Here is a 23,087-nt window from a genome sequence, read left to right on the forward strand (position 1 = left end):
GAACCAGAACCAGAACCTAGAGGACACACACACAGGTCAGAACCAGAACCAGAACCAGAACCTAGAGGACACACACACAGGTCAGAACCAGAACCTAGAGGACACACACACACACAGGTCAGAACCAGAACCAGAACCTAGAGGACACACACACAGGTCAGAACCAGAACCAGAACCTAGAGGACACACACACAGGTCAGAACCAGAACCTAGAGGACACACACACAGGTCAGAACCAGAACCAGAACCTAGAGGACACACACACAGGTCAGATCCAGAACCAGAACCTAGAGGACACACACACACAGGTCAGAACCAGAACCAGAACCTAGAGGACACACACACAGGTCAGAACCAGAACCTAGAGGACACACACACAGGTCAGAACCAGAACCAGAACCTAGAGGACACACACACAGGTCAGAACCAGAACCAGAACCTAGAGGACACACACACAGGTCAGAACCAGAACCAGAACCTAGAGGACACACACACAGGTCAGAACCAGAACCTAGAGGACACACACACACAGGCCAGAACCAGAACCAGAACCTAGAGGACACACACACAGGTCAGAACCAGAACCAGAACCAGAACCTAGAGGACACACACAGGTCAGAACCAGAACCTAGAGGACACACACAGGTCAGAACCAGAACCAGAACCAGAACCTAGAGGACACACACAGGTCAGAACCAGAACCAGAACCTAGAGGACACACACAGGTCAGAACCAGAACCAGAACCTAGAGGACACACACAGGTCAGAACCAGAACCAGAACCTAGAGGACACACACACAGGTCAGAACCAGAACCAGAACCTAGAGGACACACACACAGGTCAGAACCAGAACCAGAACCTAGAGGACACACACAGGTGGTAGAAACGTAGTAAACGGCACCTCTGACAAGGTTACAATGGAATTCACACGTCCAAATCTCTTTCGCTTACCCAGAATGCTTTGCCTGCTACGGTGTTTGTTGTCGTGGAGATGGGGCAGGGGGACGGGGTTGACCGGGAGGGCGCTGGCTGCGAACCTGGCCAGCAGGCCCAACCCACTCTCCTCCAGCTCACTCCCCTCGGAGCACGACGACTCTTCCTCATCATCGTCCTCCTCAGTGGAGGACTCTGTGACAGAGAGAGAGATTATTGACTCTCAGGATCACAGAGTGGAACTCCAACATCAGGTATGTATGTCTGTAGTATTACTGCAGTATTACTGTAGCATTACTGCAGTATTACTGTAGTATCACTGTAGTATCACTGTAGTATCACTGTAGTATTACTGTAGTATCACTGTAGTATTACTGTAGTATCACTGTAGCATTACTGTAGCATTACTGTAGTATTACTGTGGCATTACTGCAGAATTACTGTAGTATCACTGTAGCATTACTGTAGCATTACTGTAGCATTACTGTAGCATTACTGTAGTATCACTGTAGCATTACTGTAGTATCACTGTAGCATTACTGTAGTGTCACTGTAGCATTACTGTAGTATCACTGTAGCATTACTGTAGTATCACTGTAGCATTACTGTAGTATTACTGTAGCATTACTGTAGCATCACTGCAGTATCACTGTAGTATTACTGTAGTATTACTGTAGTATCACTGTAGCATTACTGTAGTATCACTGTAGCATTACTGTAGCATTACTGTAGCATTACTGTAGTATTAGGGTGGGTGAGGGAGAAGAGGGGGGGTGAGGGAGCGAGAGAGAGAGGGGGGGTTAGTGAAAGAGGGTGGGTGAGGGAGAGAGAGGGGGGAGGGTGAGGGAGAAAGGGAGAGAGGGGAGGGTGAGGGAGAAAGGGAGAGAGGGGAGAGTGAGGGAGAAAGGGAGAGAGGGGGGGTGAGGGAAAGAGGGGGGGTGAGGGAGAAAGGGGAGAGGGGGGTGAGGGAGAAAGGGAGAGAGGGGAGGGTGAGGGAGAAGGGAGAGAGGGGAGGGTGAGGGAGAAAGGGGGGGTGAGGGAGAAGGGGGTGAGGGGAGAAGGGGGGTGAGGGAGAAGGGGGGTGAGGGGGAGAAGGGGGAGGGAGAGGGGAGGGTGAGGGAGAAAGGGAGAGAGGGGAGGGTGAGGGAGAAAGGGGGGGTGAGGGAGAAGGGGGTGAGGGAGAAGGGGGGTGAGGGAGAAGGGGGGGTGAGGGAGAAAGGGGGGTGAGGGAGAAAGGGGAGAGGGGGTGAGGTGAAAGAGGGGGGGGGTGAGGGAAAGAGGGGGGGTGAGGGAAAGAGGGGGGGGTGAGAGAAAGAGGGGGGGTGAGGGAGAGAGGGGGGGTGGGGGAGAAAGGGAGAGAGGGGGGTGAGGGAAAGAGGGTGAGGGGGGGTGTAATGTAAATGTACCCAATTCCTCTGTTGTTAGTATACTGCTAGCAGACAGACAGACAGAACTGTCTAGCAGACAGACAGACAGAGACAGACAGAGAGAACTGTCTAGCAGACAGACAGACAGACAGACAGAACTGTCTAGCAGACAGACAGGCAGGCAGACAGACAGAACAGATAGACAGAGCTGTCTAGCAGACAGACGGAACAGACCAGACAGATAGACAGAGCTGTCTAGCAGACAGACGGAACAGACCAGACAGACAGACAGAGCTGTCTAGCAGACAGACAGACAGACAGGCAGAACAGAGCCAATCAGAGGGGTGCTGGCAGGTCTGTCTTGATCCAATTCGTTGCTCTCTTCCTTCCCTCCACAGGTCTGAAACGGCTGGATAGGAGACCACACCTATTCCCTACACACTACCCCTATACACTACCCCTATTCCCTACACACTACCCCTATACACTACCCCTATTCCCTATACACTACCCCTATTCCCTACACACTACCCCTATTCCCTACACACTACCCCTATTCCCTATACACTACCCCTATTCACTATACACTACCCCTATATACTACCCCTATTCACTACACACTACCCCTATTCCCTATACACTACCCCTATTCCCTATACACTACCCCTATATACTACCCCTATTCCCTACACACTACCCCTATATACTACCCCTATTCCCTACACACTACCCCTATTCCCTACACACTACCCCTATATACCACCCCTATTCCCTACACACTACCCCTATATACTACCCCTATTCCCTATACACTACCCCTATATACTACCCCTATTCCATATACACTACCCATATTCACTACCCCTATTCCCTACACACTACCCCTATTCCCTACACACTACCCCTATTCCCTACACACTACCCCTATACACTACCCCTATTCCATACACACTTCCCCTATTCACTATACACTACCCCTATTCCCTATACACTACCCCTATTCCCTATACACTACCCCTATTCCCTATACACTACCCCTATATACTACCCCTATTCCCTACACACTACCCCTATACACTACCCCTATTCCCTATACACTACCCCTATATACTACCCCTATTCCCTACACACTGCCCCTATATACTACCCCTATTCCCTACACACTACCCCTATATACTATCCCTATTCCCTACACACTACCCCTATATACTACCCCTATTCCATATACACTACCCATATTCCCTATACACTACCCATATTCACTACCCCTATTCCCTACACACTACCCCTATTCCCTACACACTACCCCTATACACTACCCCTATTCCATACACACTTCCCCTATTCACTATACACTACCCCTATTCCCTATACACTACCCCTATTCCCTATACACTACCCCTATTCCCTATACACTACCCCTATTCCCTATACACTACCCCTATATACTACCCCTATTCCCTACACACTACCCCTATTCCCTACACACTACCCCTATTCCCTACACACTACCCCTATTCCCTACACACTACCCCTATTCCCTACACACTACCCCTATTCCCTACCCCTATTCCCTACACACTACCCCTATTCCCTATACACTACCCCTATACACTACCCCTATTCCCTATACACTACCCCTATACACTACCCCTATTCCCTATACACTTCCCCTATTCCCTATACACTACCCCTATATACTACCCCTATTCCCTACACACTACCCCTATATACTACCCCTATTCCCTACACACTACCCCTATTCCCTACACACTACCACTATTCCCTACACACTACCCCTATTCCCTACACACTACCCCTATTCCCTACACCTATTCCCTACACACTACACACTACCCCTATTCCCTACACACTACCCCTATTCCCTACACACTACCCCTATTCCCTACACACTACCCCTATTCCCTACACACTACCCCTATTCCCTACACACTACCCCGATACACTACCCTTATTCCCTATACACTACCCCTATGGGCCCTGGTCTATAGTAGTACTCTACCCCTATGGGCCCTTGTCTATAGTAGTACACTAGATGGGGAATAGGGGACCTGGTCTATAGTAGTACACTAGATGGGGAATAGGGGGCCTGGTCTATAGTAGTACACTAGATGGGGAATAGGGGGCCTGGTCTATAGTAGTACACTAGATGGGGAATAGGGGCCCTGGTCTATAGTAGTACTACCCCTATGGGACCTGGTCTATAGTAGTACACTACCCCTATGGGACCTGGTCTATAGTAGTACACTAGATGGGGAATAGGGGCCCTGGTCTATAGTAGTACACTAGATGGGGAATAGGGGCCCTGGTCTACAGTAGTACACTAGATGGGGAATAGGGGGCCTGGTCTATAGTAGTACACTACCCCTATGGGCCCTGGTCTATAGTAGTACACTACCCCTATGGGACCTGGTCTATAGTAGTACACTAGATGGGGAATAGGGGGCCTGGTCTATAGTAGTACACTAGATGGGGAATAGGGGCCCTGGTCTATAGTAGTACACTACCCCTATGGGCCCTGGTCTATAGTAGTACTCTACCCCTATGGGCCCTGGTCTATAGTAGTACACTAGATGGGGAATAGGGGCCCTGGTCTATAGTAGTACACTAGATGGGGAATAGGGGCCCTGGTCTATAGTAGTACACTAGATGGGGAATAGGGGGCCTGGTCTATAGTAGTACACTAGATGGGGAATAGGGGCCCTGGTCTATAGTAGTACACTACCCATATGGGCCCTGGTCTATAGTAGTACACTAGATGGGGAATAGGGGGCCTGGTCTATAGTAGTACACTAGATGGGGAATAGGGGCCCTGGTCTATAGTAGTACACTACCCCTATGGGCCCTGGTCTATAGTAGTACACTAGATGGGGAATAGGGGACCTGGTCTATAGTAGTACACTAGATGGGGAATAGGGGGCCTGGTCTATAGTAGTACACTACCCCTATGGGACCTGGTCTATAGTAGTACACCACCCCTATGGGACCTGGTCTATAGTAGTACACTACCCCTATGGGACCTGGTCTATAGTAGTACACTAGATGGGGAATAGGGGCCCTGGTCTATAGTAGTACACTACCACAATGGGCCCTGGTCTATAGTAGTACACTAGATGGGGAATAGGGGCCCTGGTCTATAGTAGTACACTAGATGGGGAATAGGGGCCCTGGTCTATAGTAGTACACTAGATGGGGAATAGGGGCCCTGGTCTATAGTAGTACTCTAGATGGGGAATAGGGGCCCTGGTCTATAGTAGTACACTAGATGGGGAATAGGGGACCTGGTCTATAGTAGTACTCTACCCCTATGGGACCTGGTCTATAGTAGTACACTACCCCTATGGGACCTGGTCTATAGTAGTACACTACCCCTATGGGACCTGGTCTATAGTAGTACACTACCCCTATGGACCCTGGTCTATAGTAGTACACTACCCCTATGGACCCTGGTCTATAGTAGTACACTACCCCTATGGACCCTGGTCTATAGTAGTACACTACCCCTATGGGACCTGGTCTATAGTAGTACACTACCCCTATGGACCCTGGTCTATAGTAGTACACTACCCCTATGGGACCTGGTCTATAGTAGTACACTAGATGGGGAATAGAGGCCCTGGTCTATAGTAGTACACTAGATGGGGAATAGGGGGCCTGGTCTATAGTAGTACACTAGATGGGGAATAGGGGGCCTGGTCTATAGTAGTACACTAGATGGGGAATAGGGGACCTGGTCTATAGTAGTACACTAACCCTATGGGCGCTGGTCTATAGTAGTACACTAGATGGGGAATAGGGGACCTGGTCTATAGTAGTACACTACCCCTATGGGCGCTGGTCTATAGTAGTACACTAGATGGGGAATAGGGGGCCTGGTCTATAGTAGTACACTAGATGGGGAATAGGGGCCCTGGTCTATAGTAGTACACTACCCCTATGGGCCCTGGTCTATAGTAGTACACTACCCCTATGGGCCCTGGTCTATAGTAGTACACTACCCCTATGGGCCCTGGTCTATAGTAGTACACTAGATGGGGAATAGGGGACCTGGTCTATAGTAGTACACTAGATGGGGAATAGGGGCCCTGGTCTATAGTAGTACACTAGATGGGGAATAGGGGACCTGGTCTATAGTAGTACACTAGATGGGGAATAGGGGCCCTGGTCTATAGTAGTACACTAGATGGGGAATAGGGGGCCTGGTCTATAGTAGTACACTACCCCTATGGGCCCTGGTCTATAGTAGTACACTACCCCTATGGGCCCTGGTCTATAGTAGTACACTAGATGGGGAATAGGGGACCTGGTCTATAGTAGTACACTAGATGGGGAATAGGGGCCCTGGTCTATAGTAGTACACTAGATGGGGAATAGGGGACCTGGTCTATAGTAGTACTCTACCCCTATGGGACCTGGTCTATAGTAGTACACTACCCCTATGGGACCTGGTCTATAGTAGTACACTACCCCTATGGGACCTGGTCTATAGTAGTACACTACCCCTATGGACCCTGGTCTATAGTAGTACACTACCCCTATGGACCCTGGTCTATAGTAGTACACTACCCCTATGGACCCTGGTCTATAGTAGTACACTACCCCTATGGGACCTGGTCTATAGTAGTACACTACCCCTATGGACCCTGGTCTATAGTAGTACACTACCCCTATGGGACCTGGTCTATAGTAGTACACTAGATGGGGAATAGAGGCCCTGGTCTATAGTAGTACACTAGATGGGGAATAGGGGGCCTGGTCTATAGTAGTACACTAGATGGGGAATAGGGGGCCTGGTCTATAGTAGTACACTAGATGGGGAATAGGGGACCTGGTCTATAGTAGTACACTACCCCTATGGGCGCTGGTCTATAGTAGTACACTAGATGGGGAATAGGGGACCTGGTCTATAGTAGTACACTACCCCTATGGGCGCTGGTCTATAGTAGTACACTAGATGGGGAATAGGGGGCCTGGTCTATAGTAGTACACTAGATGGGGAATAGGGGCCCTGGTCTATAGTAGTACACTACCCCTATGGGCCCTGGTCTATAGTAGTACACTACCCCTATGGGCCCTGGTCTATAGTAGTACACTACCCCTATGGGCCCTGGTCTATAGTAGTACACTAGATGGGGAATAGGGGACCTGGTCTATAGTAGTACACTAGATGGGGAATAGGGGCCCTGGTCTATAGTAGTACACTAGATGGGGAATAGGGGACCTGGTCTATAGTAGTACACTAGATGGGGAATAGGGGCCCTGGTCTATAGTAGTACACTAGATGGGGAATAGGGGGCCTGGTCTATAGTAGTACACTACCCCTATGGGCCCTGGTCTATAGTAGTACACTACCCCTATGGGACCTGGTCTATAGTAGTACACTACCCCTATGGGCCCTGGTCTATAGTAGTACACTAGATGGGGAATAGGGGACCTGGTCTATAGTAGTACACTAGATGGGGAATAGGGGCACTGGTCTATAGTAGTACACTAGATGGGGAATAGGGGCCCTGGTCTATAGTAGTACACTAGATGAGGAATAGGGGGCCTGGTCTATAGTAGTACACTAGATGGGGAATAGGGGCCCTGGTCTATAGTAGTACACTAGATGGGGAATAGGGGGCCTGGTCTATAGTAGTACACTAGATGGGGAATAGGGGCCCTGGTCTATAGTAGTACACTACCCCTATGGGCCCTGGTCTATAGTAGTACACTAGATGGGGAATAGGGGACCTGGTCTATAGTAGTACACTAGATGGGGAATAGGGGGCCTGGTCTATAGTAGTACACTACCCCTATGGGACCTGGTCTATAGTAGTACACTACCCCTATGGGACCTGGTCTATAGTAGTACACTACCCCTATGGGACCTGGTCTATAGTAGTACACTAGATGGGGAATAGGGGACCTGGTCTATAGTAGTACACTAGATGGGGAATAGGGGCCCTGGTCTATAGTAGTACACTAGATGGGGAATAGGGGCCCTGGTCTATAGTAGTACACTAGATGGGGAATAGGGGCCCTGGTCTATAGTAGTACACTAGATGGGGAATAGGGGCCCTGGTCTATAGTAGTACTCTAGATGGGGAATAGGGGCCCTGGTCTATAGTAGTACACTACCCCTATGGGCCCTGGTCTATAGTAGTACACTACCCCTATGGGACCTGGTCTATAGTAGTACTCTACCCCTATGGGACCTGGTCTATAGTAGTACACTACCCCTATGGGACCTGGTCTATAGTAGTACTCTACCCCTATGGGACCTGGTCTATAGTAGTACACTACCCCTATGGACCCTGGTCTATAGTAGTACACTACCCCTATGGGACCTGGTCTATAGTAGTACACTAGATGGGGAATAGGGGCCCTGGTCTATAGTAGTACACTAGATGGGGAATAGGGGGCCTGGTCTATAGTAGTACACTAGATGGGGAATAGGGGACCTGGTCTATAGTAGTACACTAGATGGGGAATAGGGGGCCTGGTCTATAGTAGTACACTAGATGGGGAATAGGGGCCCTGGTCTATAGTAGTACACTACCCCTATGGGCCCTGGTCTATAGTAGTACACTACCCCTATGGGCCCTGGTCTATAGTAGTACACTACCCCTATGGGCCCTGGTCTATAGTAGTACACTAGATGGGGAATAGGGGCCCTGGTCTATAGTAGTACACTAGATGGGGAATAGGGGCCCTGGTCTATAGTAGTACACTACCCCTATGGGCCCTGGTCTATAGTAGTACACTACCCCTATGGGCCCTGGTCTATAGTAGTACACTAGATGGGGAATAGGGGACCTGGTCTATAGTAGTACACTAGATGGGGAATAGGGGACCTGGTCTATAGTAGTACACTAGATGGGGAATAGGGGGCCTGGTCTATAGTAGTACACTACCCCTATGGGACCTGGTCTATAGTAGTACACTACCCCTATGGGACCTGGTCTATAGTAGTACACTACCCCTATGGGACCTGGTCTATAGTAGTACACTAGATGGGGAATAGGGGCCCTGGTCTATAGTAGTACACTAGATGGGGAATAGGGGCCCTGGTCTATAGTAGTACTCTAGATGGGGAATAGGGGCCCTGGTCTATAGTAGTACACTAGATGGGGAATAGGGGACCTGGTCTATAGTAGTACTCTACCCCTATGGGACCTGGTCTATAGTAGTACTCTACCCCTATGGGACCTGGTCTATAGTAGTACACTAGATGGGGAATAGGGGCCCTGGTCTATAGTAGTACACTACCCCTATGGGCCCTGGTCTATAGTAGTACACTAGATGGGGAATAGGGGCCCTGGTCTATAGTAGTACACTAGATGGGGAATAGGGGCCCTGGTCTATAGTAGTACACTACCCCTATGGGCCCTGGTCTATAGTAGTACACTAGATGGGGAATAGGGGACCTGGTCTATAGTAGTACACTACCCCTATGGACCCTGGTCTATAGTAGTACACTACCCCTATGGGACCTGGTCTATAGTAGTACACTAGATGGGGAATAGGGGCCATGGTCTATAGTAGTACACTAGATGGGGAATAGGGGGCCTGGTCTATAGTAGTACACTAGATGGGGAATAGGGGACCTGGTCTATAGTAGTACACTACCCCTATGGGCGCTGGTCTATAGTAGTACACTAGATGGGGAATAGGGGACCTGGTCTATAGTAGTACACTACCCCTATGGGCGCTGGTCTATAGTAGTACACTAGATGGGGAATAGGGGGCCTGGTCTATAGTAGTACACTAGATGGGGAATAGGGGCCCTGGTCTATAGTAGTACACTAGATGGGGAATAGGGGCCCTGGTCTATAGTAGTACACTACCCCTATGGGCCCTGGTCTATAGTAGTACACTACCCCTATGGGCCCTGGTCTATAGTAGTACACTAGATGGGGAATAGGGGACCTGGTCTATAGTAGTACACTAGATGGGGAATAGGGGACCTGGTCTATAGTAGTACACTAGATGGGGAATAGGGGACCTGGTCTATAGTAGTACACTACCCCTATGGGCCCTGGTCTATAGTAGTACACTAGATGGGGAATAGGGGGCCTGGTCTATAGTAGTACACTACCCCTATGGGCCTGGTCTATAGTAGTACACTACCCCTATGGGCCCTGGTCTATAGTAGTACACTAGATGGGGAATAGGGGACCTGGTCTATAGTAGTACACTAGATGGGGAATAGGGGACCTGGTCTATAGTAGTACACTAGATGGGGAATAGGGGGCCTGGTCTATAGTAGTACACTACCCCTATGGGCCCTGGTCTATAGTAGTACACTAGATGGGGAATAGGGGACCTGGTCTATAGTAGTACACTAGATGGGGAATAGGGGACCTGGTCTATAGTAGTACACTAGATGGGGAATAGGGGACCTGGTCTATAGTAGTACACTACCCCTATGGGCCCTGGTCTATAGTAGTACACTAGATGGGGAATAGGGGGCCTGGTCTATAGTAGTACACTACCCCTATGGGCCCTGGTCTATAGTAGTACACTACCCCTATGGGCCCTGGTCTATAGTAGTACACTAGATGGGGAATAGGGGACCTGGTCTATAGTAGTACACTAGATGGGGAATAGGGGACCTGGTCTATAGTAGTACACTAGATGGGGAATAGGGGGCCTGGTCTATAGTAGTACACTACCCCTATGGGCCCTGGTCTATAGTAGTACACTAGATGGGGAATAGGGGCCCTGGTCTATAGTAGTACACTAGATGGGGAATAGGGGACCTGGTCTATAGTAGTACACTACCCCTATGGGCCCTGGTCTATAGTAGTACACTACCCCTATGGGCCCTGGTCTATAGTAGTACACTAGATGGGGAATAGGGGACCTGGTCTATAGTAGTACACTAGATGGGGAATAGGGGACCTGGTCTATAGTAGTACACTAGATGGGGAATAGGGGCCCTGGTCTACAGTAGTACACTAGATGGGGAATAGGGGCCCTGGTCTATAGTAGTACACTACCCCTATGGGCCCTGGTCTATAGTAGTACACTAGATGGGGAATAGGGGGCCTGGTCTATAGTAGTACACTAGATGGGGAATAGGGGCCCTGGTCTACAGTAGTACACTAGATGGGGAATAGGGGCCCTGGTCTATAGTAGTACACTACCCCTATGGGCCCTGGTCTATAGTAGTACACTAGATGGGGAATAGGGGGCCTGGTCTATAGTAGTACACTAGATGGGGAATAGGGGCCCTGGTCTATAGTAGTACACTACCCCTATGGGCCCTGGTCTATAGTAGTACACTAGATGGGGAATAGGGGCCCTGGTCTATAGTAGTACACTACCCCTATGGGCCCTGGTCTATAGTAGTACACTACCCCTATGGGCCCTGGTCTATAGTAGTACACTACCCCTATGGGCCCTGGTCTATAGTAGTACACTAGATGGGGAATAGGGGCCCTGGTCTATAGTAGTACACTACCCCTATGGGCCCTGGTCTATAGTAGTACACTACCCCTATGGGCCCTGGTCTATAGTAGTACTCTACCCCTATGGGACCTGGTCTATAGTAGTACACTACCCCTATGGGCCCTGGTCTATAGTAGTACACTAGATGGGGAATAGGGGACCTGGTCTATAGTAGTACACTAGATGGGGAATAGGGGCCCTGGTCTATAGTAGTACACTACCCCTATGGGACCTGGTCTATAGTAGTACACTACCCCTATGGGACCTGGTCTATAGTAGTACACTACCCCTATGGGACCTGGTCTATAGTAGTACACTAGATGGGGAATAGGGGACCTGGTCTATAGTAGTACACTACCCCTATGGGCCCTGGTCTATAGTAGTACACTAGATGGGGAATAGGGGACCTGGTCTATAGTAGTACACTACCCCTATGGGACCTGGTCTATAGTAGTACTCTACCCCTATGGGACCTGGTCTATAGTAGTACACTAGATGGGGAATAGGGGCCCTGGTCTATAGTAGTACACTAGATGGGGAATAGGGGCCCTGGTCTACAGTAGTACACTAGATGGGGAATAGGGGCCCTGGTCTATAGTAGTACTCTACCCCTATGGGACCTGGTCTATAGTAGTACACTACCCCTATGGACCCTGGTCTATAGTAGTACACTACCCCTATGGACCCTGGTCTATAGTAGTACACTACCCCTATGGGACCTGGTCTATAGTAGTACACTAGATGGGAAATAGGGGCCCTGGTCTATAGTAGTACACTAGATGGGGAATAGGGGCCCTGGTCTATAGTAGTACACTACCCCTATGGACCCTGGTCTATAGTAGTACACTACCCCTATGGACCCTGGTCTATAGTAGTACACTACCCCTATGGGACCTGGTCTATAGTAGTACACTAGATGGGGAATAGGGGCCGTGGTCTATAGTAGTACACTACCCCTATGGGCCCTGGTCTATAGTAGTACACTAGATGGGAAATAGGGGCCCTGGTCTATAGTAGTACACTAGATGGGGAATAGGGGGCCTGGTCTATAGTAGTACACTAGATGGGGAATAGGGGCCCTGGTCTACAGTAGTACACTAGATGGGGAATAGGGGCCCTGGTCTATAGTAGTACTCTACCCCTATGGGCCCTGGTCTATAGTAGTACACTACCCCTATGGGCCCTGGTCTATAGTAGTACACTAGATGGGGAATAGGGGCCCTGGTCTATAGTAGTACACTAGATGGGGAATAGGGGACCTGGTCTATAGTAGTACACTAGATGGGAAATAGGGGCCCTGGTCTATAGTAGTACTCTACCCCTATGGGCCCTGGTCTATAGTAGTACACTAGATGGGGAATAGGGGGCCTGGTCTATAGTAGTACACTAGATGGGGAATAGGGGCCCTGGTCTATAGTAGTACACTAGATGGGGAATAGGGGGCCTGGTCTATAGTAGTACACTACCCCTATGGGCCCTGGTCTATAGTAGTACACTAGATGGGGAATAGGGGCCCTGGTCTATAGTAGTACACTACCCCTATGGGACCTGGTCTATAGTAGTACACTACCCCTATGGGCCCTGGTCTATAGTCGTACACTAGATGAGGAATAGGGGGCCTGGTCTATAGTAGTACACTAGATGGGGAATAGGGGCCCTGGTCTATAGTAGTACACTAGATGGGGAATAGGGGACCTGGTCTATAGTAGTACTCTACCCCTATGGGCCCTGGTCTACAGTAGTACACTACCCCTATGGGCCCTGGTCTATAGTAGTACACTAGATGGGGAATAGGGGACCTGGTCTATAGTAGTACACTACCCCTATGGGCCCTGGTCTATAGTAGTACACTAGATGGGGAATAGGGGCCCTGGTCTATAGTAGTACACTAGATGGGGAATAGGGGGCCTGGTCTATAGTAGTACACTACCCCTATGGGCCCTGGTCTATAGTAGTACACTAGATGGGGAATAGGGGGCCTGGTCTATAGTAGTACACTACCCCTATGGGCCCTGGTCTATAGTAGTACTCTACCCCTATGGACCCTGGTCTATAGTAGTACACTACCCCTATGGGCCCTGGTCTATAGTAGTACACTACCCCTATGGGACCTGGTCTATAGTAGTACACTAGATGGGGAATAGGGGCCCTGGTCTATAGTAGTACACTACCCCTATGGGACCTGGTCTATAGTAGTACACTACCCCTATGGGCCCTGGTCTATAGTCGTACACTAGATGAGGAATAGGGGGCCTGGTCTATAGTAGTACACTAGATGGGGAATAGGGGCCCTGGTCTATAGTAGTACACTAGATGGGGAATAGGGGACCTGGTCTATAGTAGTACTCTACCCCTATGGGCCCTGGTCTACAGTAGTACACTACCCCTATGGGCCCTGGTCTATAGTAGTACACTAGATGGGGAATAGGGGACCTGGTCTATAGTAGTACACTACCCCTATGGGCCCTGGTCTATAGTAGTACACTAGATGGGGAATAGGGGCCCTGGTCTATAGTAGTACACTAGATGGGGAATAGGGGGCCTGGTCTATAGTAGTACACTACCCCTATGGGCCCTGGTCTATAGTAGTACACTAGATGGGGAATAGGGGGCCTGGTCTATAGTAGTACACTAGATGGGGAATAGGGGCCCTGGTCTATAGTAGTACACTAGATGGGGAATAGGGGCCCTGGTCTATAGTAGTACACTACCCCTATGGGCCCTGGTCTATAGTAGTACACTACCCCTATGGGCCCTGGTCTATAGTAGTACACTAGATGGGGAATAGGGGCCCTGGTCTATAGTAGTACACTAGATGGGGAATAGGGGGCCATCTGAACCTTACTGGATTGAGACTCAGCCCAGTGGTTAGGAGTTAGAACCATGTAGACAGGATGAGCTGTGATTGGTTAGAGGGAAGTAAGGGTTAGGACCATGGCTGTAGACAGGATGAGTTGTGATTGGTTAGAGGGAAGTAAGGGTTAGGAGTTAGAACCATGGCTGTAGACAGGATGAGCTGTGATTGGTTAGAGGGAAGTAAGGGTTAGGAGCAGACAGACAGACAGGTCGATAGACAGACAGGAAGAGAAACAGACAGACAGGTCGATAGACAGGAAGAGAAACAGGCAGGTAGACAGACAGGAAGAGAAACAGACAGATAGACAGACAGAAAGAGAAACAGACAGACAGGTAGACAGACAGGAAGAGAAACAGACAGGTAGATAGACAGGAAGAGAAACAGACAGATAGACAGACAGAAAGAGAAACAGACAGGTAGATAGACAGGAAGAGAAACAGACAGACATGTAGACAGACAGGAAGAGAAACAGACAGGTATAGACAGACAGGAAGAAAAACAGACAGACAGGTAGACAGACAGGAAGAGAAACAGACAGGTATAGACAGGAAGAGAAACAGACAGGTAGACAGACAGGAAGAGAAACAGACAGACAGGAAGAGAAACAGACAGACAGGAAGAGAAACAGACAGGTACAGACAGGAAGAGAAACAGACAGGTATAGACAGACAGGAAGAGAAACAGACAGGTATAGACAGACAGGAAGAAAAACAGACAGACAGGTAGACAGACAGGAAGAGAAACAGACAGGTATAGACAGGAAGAGAAACAGACAGGTAGACAGACAGGAAGAGAAACAGACAGACAGGAAGAGAAACAGACAGACAGGAAGAGAAACAGACAGGTACAGACAGGAAGAGAAACAGACAGGTAGACAGACAGGTAGAGAAACAGACAGGTAGACAGACAGGAAGAGAAACAGACCGGTAGACAGACAGGTAGAGAAACAGACAGGTAGACAGACAGGAAGAGAAACAGACAGGTAGATAGACAGGAAGAGACACAGACAGGTAGATAAACAGGTAGAGAAACAGACAGGTAGACAGACAGGAAGAGAAACAGACAGGTAGACAGACAGGAAGAGAAACAGACAGGTAGAGAAACAGACAGGTAGACAGACAGGAAGAGAAACAGACAGGTACAGACAGGAAGAGAAACAGACAGGTAGACAGACAGGTAGAGAAACAGACAGGTAGACAGACAGGAAGAGAAACAGACAGACAGGAAGAGAAACAGACAGACAGGTAGACAGACAGGAAGAGAAACAGACAGGTAGATAGACAGGAAGAGAAACAGACAGGTAGACAGACAGGAAGAGAAACAGACAGGTAGACAGACTGGAAGAGAAACAGACATGTAGACAGACTGGAAGAGAAACAGACAGGTAGACAGACAGGAAGAGAAACAGACAGGTAGACAGACAGGAAGAGAAACAGACAGGTAGACAGACAGGAAGAGAAACAGACAGGTAGACAGACAGGAAGAGAAACAGACAGGTAGACAGACAGGAAGAGAAACAGACAGGTAGACAGACAGGAAGAGAAACAGACAGGTAGACAGACAGGAAGAGAAACAGACAGGTACAGACAGGAAGAGAAACAGACAGGTAGACAGACAGGTAGAGAAACAGACAGGTAGACAGACAGGAAGAGAAACAGACAGACAGGAAGAGAAACAGACAGACAGGTAGACAGACAGGAAGAGAAACAGACAGGTAGATAGACAGGAAGAGAAACAGACAGGTAGACAGACAGGAAGAGAAACAGACAGGTAGACAGACTGGAAGAGAAACAGACATGTAGACAGACTGGAAGAGAAACAGACAGGTAGACAGACAGGAAGAGAAACAGACAGGTAGACAGACAGGAAGAGAAACAGACAGGTAGACAGACAGGAAGAGAAACAGACAGGTAGACAGACAGGAAGAGAAACAGACAGGTAGACAGACAGGAAGAGAAACAGACAGGTAGACAGACAGGAAGAGAAACAGACAGGTAGACAGACAGGAAGAGAAACACAGGTAGACAGACAGGAAGAGAAACAGACAGGTAGATAGACAGGAAGAGAAACAGACAGGTAGACAGACTGGAAGAGAAACAGACAGGTAGACAGACAGGAAGAGAAACAGACAGGTAGACAGACAGGAAGAGAAACAGACAGGTAGACAGACAGGAAGAGAAACACAGGTAGACAGACAGGAAGAGAAACAGACAGGTAGATAGACAGGAAGAGAAACAGACAGGTAGACAGACTGGAAGAGAAACAGACAGGTAGACAGACAGGAAGAGAAACAGACAGGTAGACAGACAGGAAGAGAAACAGACAGGTAGACAGACAGGAAGAGAAACAGACAGGTAGACAGACAGGAAGAGAAACAGACAGGTAGACAGACAGGAAGAGAAACAGACAGGTAGACAGACAGGAAGAGAAACAGACAGGTAGACAGACAGGAAGAGAAACACAGGTAGACAGACAGGAAGAGAAACAGACAGGTAGATAGACAGGAAGAGAAACAGACAGGTAGACAGACAGGAAGAGAAACAGACAGGTAGACAGACAGGAAGAGAAACAGACAGGAAGAGAAACAGACAGGTAGAGAAACAGACAGGTACAGACAGGAAGAGAAACAGACAGGTAGACAGACAGGAAGAGAAACAGACAGACAGATAGACAGGTAGAGAAACAGACAGACAGACAGACAGGAAGAGAAACAGACAGGTAGACAGACAGGAAGAGAAACAGACAGGTAGACAGACAGGAAGAGAAACAGACAGGTAGACAGACAGGAAGAGAAACAGACAGGTAGACAGACAGGAAGAGAAACAGACAGGTAGACAGACAGGAAGAGAAACAGACAGGAAGAGAAACAGACAGGTAGAGAAACAGACAGGAAGAGAAACAGACAGGTAGACAGACAGGAAGAGAAACAGACAGATAGACAGACAGGAAGAGAAACAGACAGATAGACAGACAGGAAGAGAAACAGACAGATAGACAGACAGGAAGAGAAACAGACAGACAGGTAGACAGACAGGAAGAGAAACAGACAGATAGACAGACAGGAAGAGAAACAGACAGGTAGACAGACAGGAAGAGAAACAGACAGACAGGTAGGCAGACAGGAAGAGAAACAGACAGACAGGTAGGCAGACAGGAAGAGAAACAGACAGACAGGTAGGCAGACAGGAAGAGAAACAGACAGACAGGTAGGCAGACAGGAAGAGAAACAGACAGGTAGACAGACAGGAAGAGAAACAGACAGGCACATCAGATGTAACAGTCTATCTGCCCAGAGGTCTGTATATAATGACCAGATGCTCATGTCTCCGGGCCTAATAACGAGGAGCTGTTGTCCGAAAGGCGGGAAGGCAGGCGACAAGTTGAGGGAAAAAACTGGCGCAGTGGATTATGGGATTGTAGTTTCTGAACTGAACTAGGTTTGAATATTTGCTTAAATGAGAACTACAACTCCCTTCAACCCAGCATCCCATACAGTTTCCTAATTTTTGTTGTGAATGATTTGATTTCACAAAAACCCGATCGAAATGGAATTCAAGTAATTGAACCGACGTCGGACGAAATTTGGTTAATCACTCAGTACGCATCCTTCCTTCCTCACTCCCCACCAGAGAGTCATCACCGATCTGACTCCTCCCCACCAGAGAGTCATCACCGATCTGACTCCTCCCCACCAGAGTCATCACCGATCTGACTCCTCCCCACCAGAGTCATCACCGATCTGACTCCTCCCCACCAGAGAGGACTCACCGATCTGACTCCTCCCCACCAGAGAGGACTCACCGATCTGACTCCTCCCCACCAGAGAGGACTCACCGATCTGACTCCTCCCCACCAGAGAGGACTCACCGATCTGACTCCTCCCTACCAGAGAGTCATCACCGATCTGACTCCTCCCCACCAGAGAGTCATCACCAATCTGACTCCTCCCTACCAGAGAGGACTCACCGATCTGACTCCTCCCCACCAGAGAGTCATCACCGATCTGACTCCTCCCCACCAGAGAGTCATCACCGATCTGACTCCTCCCTACCAGAGGACTCACCGATCTGACTCCTCCCTACCAGAGAGGACTCACCGATCTGACTCCTCCCTAACAGAGAGGACTCACCGACCTGACTCCTCCCTAACAGAGTCATCACCGATCTGACTCCTCCCCACCAGAGTCATCACCGATCTGACTCCTCCCCACCAGAGAGTCATCACTGATCTGACTCCTCCCCACCAGAGAGTCATCACCAATCTGACTCCTCCCTACCAGAGAGTCATCACCAATCTGACTCCTCCCTACCAGAGAGGACTCACCGACCTGACTCCTCCCTACCAGAGAGGACTCACCGACCTGACTCCTCCCTACCAGAGAGTCATCACTGATCTGACTCCTCCCTACCAGAGAGGACTCACATCTTCTTTACAAAAAGCAGATTTTGTGGCATGTGAGGGTCAATCCAAGTCTAACTTGGTCAGATCATTCCTTACTAGGAAGGAAAGGAAGGAAGGATGCATATCTACAGCTCAGAAACACAAGCAAAAGGTTCTATTTGTGAAGCAAACGTTCATATTGACATTAATATTGTCCATGAGACTGAATATTCAACCCCAGATCCCGCCAGGCGACTAGTAGTTTGAGCGTCCATGTTAGCATTAGCATCATCACTGAGACACAGAGAGAGGAGGGACATCTTACTTACACAACAGGTGACAGGCGTGTGGCCTCAGGCAGGGCAGCGCATGGAGTAGCCTAGCATCTGCTAGCGTAGCTTAGCCTTGTAGCTTAGTCGTAGCGTCGGCAAGCTATAGCGTAGCTTAGCCATGTAACTTAGTCGTAGCGTCGGCTAGCTATAGCGTGCGTAGCTTAGCCATGTAGCCTAGTCATAGCGTCGGCTAGCTATAGCGTGCGGAGCTTAGCCATGTAGCCTAGTCTTAGCATCGGCTAGCTATAGCGTAGCTTAGCCATGTAGCTTAATCGTAGCGTCGGCTAGCTATAGCGTAGCCATGTAGATCAACTAGATGTAGCATACTGTAAAACTTCCATTTTAAGAAATGCACTATGCAGAAATCGGTACGTAATTTTTTGGTTGCTAAAATTCGAAGAGTTCGCCTAATTTCAGTTTATGTGACAAAACAAGCAGTGTCGAGAATCATGGTCTAAACCTTTGTGAAATAGCTTTTCAATAAAATATCGTATTTTCAGCTGGTGTATAAAACCAAAAGGCACATTGAAATATCTACCCTGTTCCACTAGCCTAGTGGTTAGAGCGTTGGACTAGTAACCGAAAGGTTGCAAGATCGAATCCCCGAGCTGACATGGTACATGGTACGTTCTGCCCCTGAACAGGCAGTTAACCTACTGTTCCTAGGCCATCATTGAAAATAAGAACTTGTTTTTAACTGATTTTCCTAGTTAAATAAAGTGAAAGGAAATAAATGACAGATATATGGGGCAGCAGGGTAGCCTAGTGGTTAGAGCATTGGACTAGTAACCGGAAGGTTGCAAGTTCAAACCCCCAAGCTGACAAGGTGCAAATCTGTCAGTCTGCCCCTGAACTCTAGGCCATCATTGAATATAAGAATATGTTCTTAACTCACATTGATTTGAATTTGGTCGGTTTGCCCAAAAAATTCAATTTTGCTAATTTGAATGTTTAATTCCAGTATTTTTTTTAATACATTTCCTGTATTCATTTGAATACATTTATTCACTAATGTGTTATCATTTACACACTGTTTCACATTGTTGTCTTAGAGTGCCTCTATTCTCGCGAAAAATAAAAATAAAATACTTTCCTTGACAGAATAATTATTCTCCCCTTTGACTGTGCAGTTCTTATATTCACCACTAGAGGGCGATCGGCCGACTTCTATAAGGGTCTGATACTCCCAAAGTTGTTGACTGTTTTTGTGCTTCTAGTTAGCAGCCAACGGCTAGCAGTTTTTTCATGGTGATATCTGATGATTGCCGTAATTTTTTTCAAATCACTATTGAACTATTAAATGTAACACATTAAAACAAACCTTGTAAACAATGCATTTATTTGCTGAAATGTGTGCCGTCGCCCGGCTATTAAAAAGGGACAAGCGACTATGAGACTGTTTAATTTAAGTTTTAGTAGACTGGCTATAGCTAACTGTAGCATAGACTAGCTACAGCTAGCCGTAGCATCAACTAGCTGTAGGATAGACTAGCTATAGCTAGCCGTAGCATCAACTAGCTGTAGGATAGACTAGCTATAGCTAACCGTAGCATCAACTAGCTGTAGGTTAGACTAGCTATAGCTAGCCGTAGCATCAACTAGCTGTAGGACAGACTAGCTATAGCTAACCGTAGCATCAACTAGCTGTAGGACAGACTAGCTATAGCTAGCCGTAGCATCAACTAGCTGTAGGACAGACTAGCTATAGCTAACCGTAGCATCAACTAGCTGTAGGTTAGACTAGCTATAGCTAGCCGTAGCATCAACTAGCTGTAGGACAGACTAGCTATAGCTAACCGTAGCATCAACTAGCTGTAGGTTAGACTAGCTATAGCTAACCGTAGCATCAACTAGCTGTAGGATAGACTAGCTATAGCTAACCGTAGCATCAACTAGCTGTAGGTTAGACTAGCTATAGCTAGCCGTAGCATCAACTAGCTGTAGGACAGACTAGCTATAGCTAGCCGTAGCATCAACTAGCTGTAGGATAGACTAGCTATAGCTAGCCGTAGCATCAACTAGCTGTAGGATAGACTAGCTATAGCTAGCCGTAGCATCAACTAGCTGTAGGATAGACTAGCTATAGCTAACCGTAGCATCAACTAGCTGTAGGTTAGGCTAGCTATAGCTAACCATACCTTAGCGAGGTAGCATGGCTATAGGTGGCGCTAGTCCTGGCAGGCTTGTGTGTGTCAGCAGCAGCAGCAGCAGCAGAACAAACAGCACAGGCTGAGAGACACGTAAAGCATCATGGGTAGGAGAGGGGTCAGGAGTAAGCAGGTGAAAGATGAGCAGGTGGCAGCGAACGACAGGAAGGGGCGGAGTTATCTGGAGGTTTAGTAGACAGGAAGAAGGAGCCCTATTCTCCGAATATCCCAACAAGCCAATCAGATAGTTTGAACTGTGTGTGTGTGTGTGTGAGTTTTATGAATCTAAAAGAAATCTCTCTGAAACCCACAGGTAGCCGTCCTTCATCCCTATCCTCGTCCCAAACCTCAACCCTTACCATAGCCCTCACAATCACATGTCACCGTCTTCATTGAGAACAGTTCTGTGTGTGTGAGCGTGTGTGTCTGAGTGTGTGTGTCTGTGTGAGCGTGTGTGTCTGAGCGTGTGTGTGTGTGTGAGCGTGTGTGTGTGTGTGAGTGTGTGTGTGTGTGTCTGTGTGAGCGTGTGTGTGTGTGGTGTGTGTTTCGCTCTGCATGATGCAGAGGAGCCCACAACTAAAACCCCATTGAAGCACTACAGTGTAGGAACCTAGTGCCCTTGTGCTGTTGGGGGCTATAGGAGGGATACAGGTCCGACAGAGCAAGTAGTGTGTGCAGCCGACAGACAGGACAGGCGGACAGAGAGAGACAGACGAAGCGAGAGACAAGGACCACAGTGAGTTGGCTTTCTTTACCAAATTCAATTAAAAAACACCTTTAATAAAAAGCTTCAGTACCAAAAAACACAACTTATTTTTTTTTTAGAAAAACACACATCCACACATGATCAATGTATAAAAAAAATCCACAGCAGTCTGAGCAAGCCAGGCAAAACCATGACAACCGCATCCGTGACAACCGTAACCGTGACAACCGTAACAAAATCAAGTCTAAAACCAGGAGGCAGCAGCGGCAGGGAGAGGAATGGGACTCTTAAGAGCCTGGGAGTGAGGTCACATATGTAAGAGCCCTCTCTCTCTCTGTGTGGTCAGTACGCAGGAAGTGATGTCACAGCTGTAAGAGCCCTCTCTCTCTCTGTGTGGTCAGTACGCAGGAAGTGAGGTCAGTGAGGTGAAACACTCAGAATGATGCAGATTTTACAGTTTTGAGATGACAGGATTCCCTACAACATCTCTATGTCAACAGAGATGACGTGATTCCCTACAACATCTCTATGTCAACAGAGATGACGTGATTCCCCACAACATCTCTATGTCAACAGAGATGACGTGATTCCCCACAACATCTCTATGTCAACAGAGATGACGTGATTCCCTACAGCAAAACATCTATCTCAACGTTTATTAATAGAGATGACGTGATTCCCCACAACATCTCTATGTCAACAGAGATGACGTGATTCCCCACAACATCTCTATGTCAACAGAGATGACGTGATTCCCTACAGCAAAACATCTATCTCAACGTTTATTAATAGAGATGACGTGATTCCCCACAACATCTCTATGTCAACAGAGATGACGTGATTCCCCACAACATCTCTATGTCAACAGAGATGACGTGATTCCCTACAACATCTCTATGTCAACAGAG

General features: G+C 48.3%; 1 protein-coding gene across 1 annotated transcript in view; it reads right to left on the reverse strand.

Moving 5' to 3' along the window:
• The window catches only part of tnrc18 (trinucleotide repeat containing 18), a 182,469-nt gene that overhangs the window by 36,067 nt on the left and 123,315 nt on the right, over positions 1–23,087 (reverse strand). The window contains 1 exon segment of the mRNA XM_064964656.1: positions 953–1,129. Within this exon segment, the coding sequence (XP_064820728.1) occupies positions 953–1,129 (177 nt within the window).

Source organism: Oncorhynchus masou, unplaced genomic scaffold (assembly GCF_036934945.1).
Source record: "Oncorhynchus masou masou isolate Uvic2021 unplaced genomic scaffold, UVic_Omas_1.1 unplaced_scaffold_181, whole genome shotgun sequence".
Lineage (NCBI taxonomy): Eukaryota > Metazoa > Chordata > Actinopteri > Salmoniformes > Salmonidae > Oncorhynchus > Oncorhynchus masou.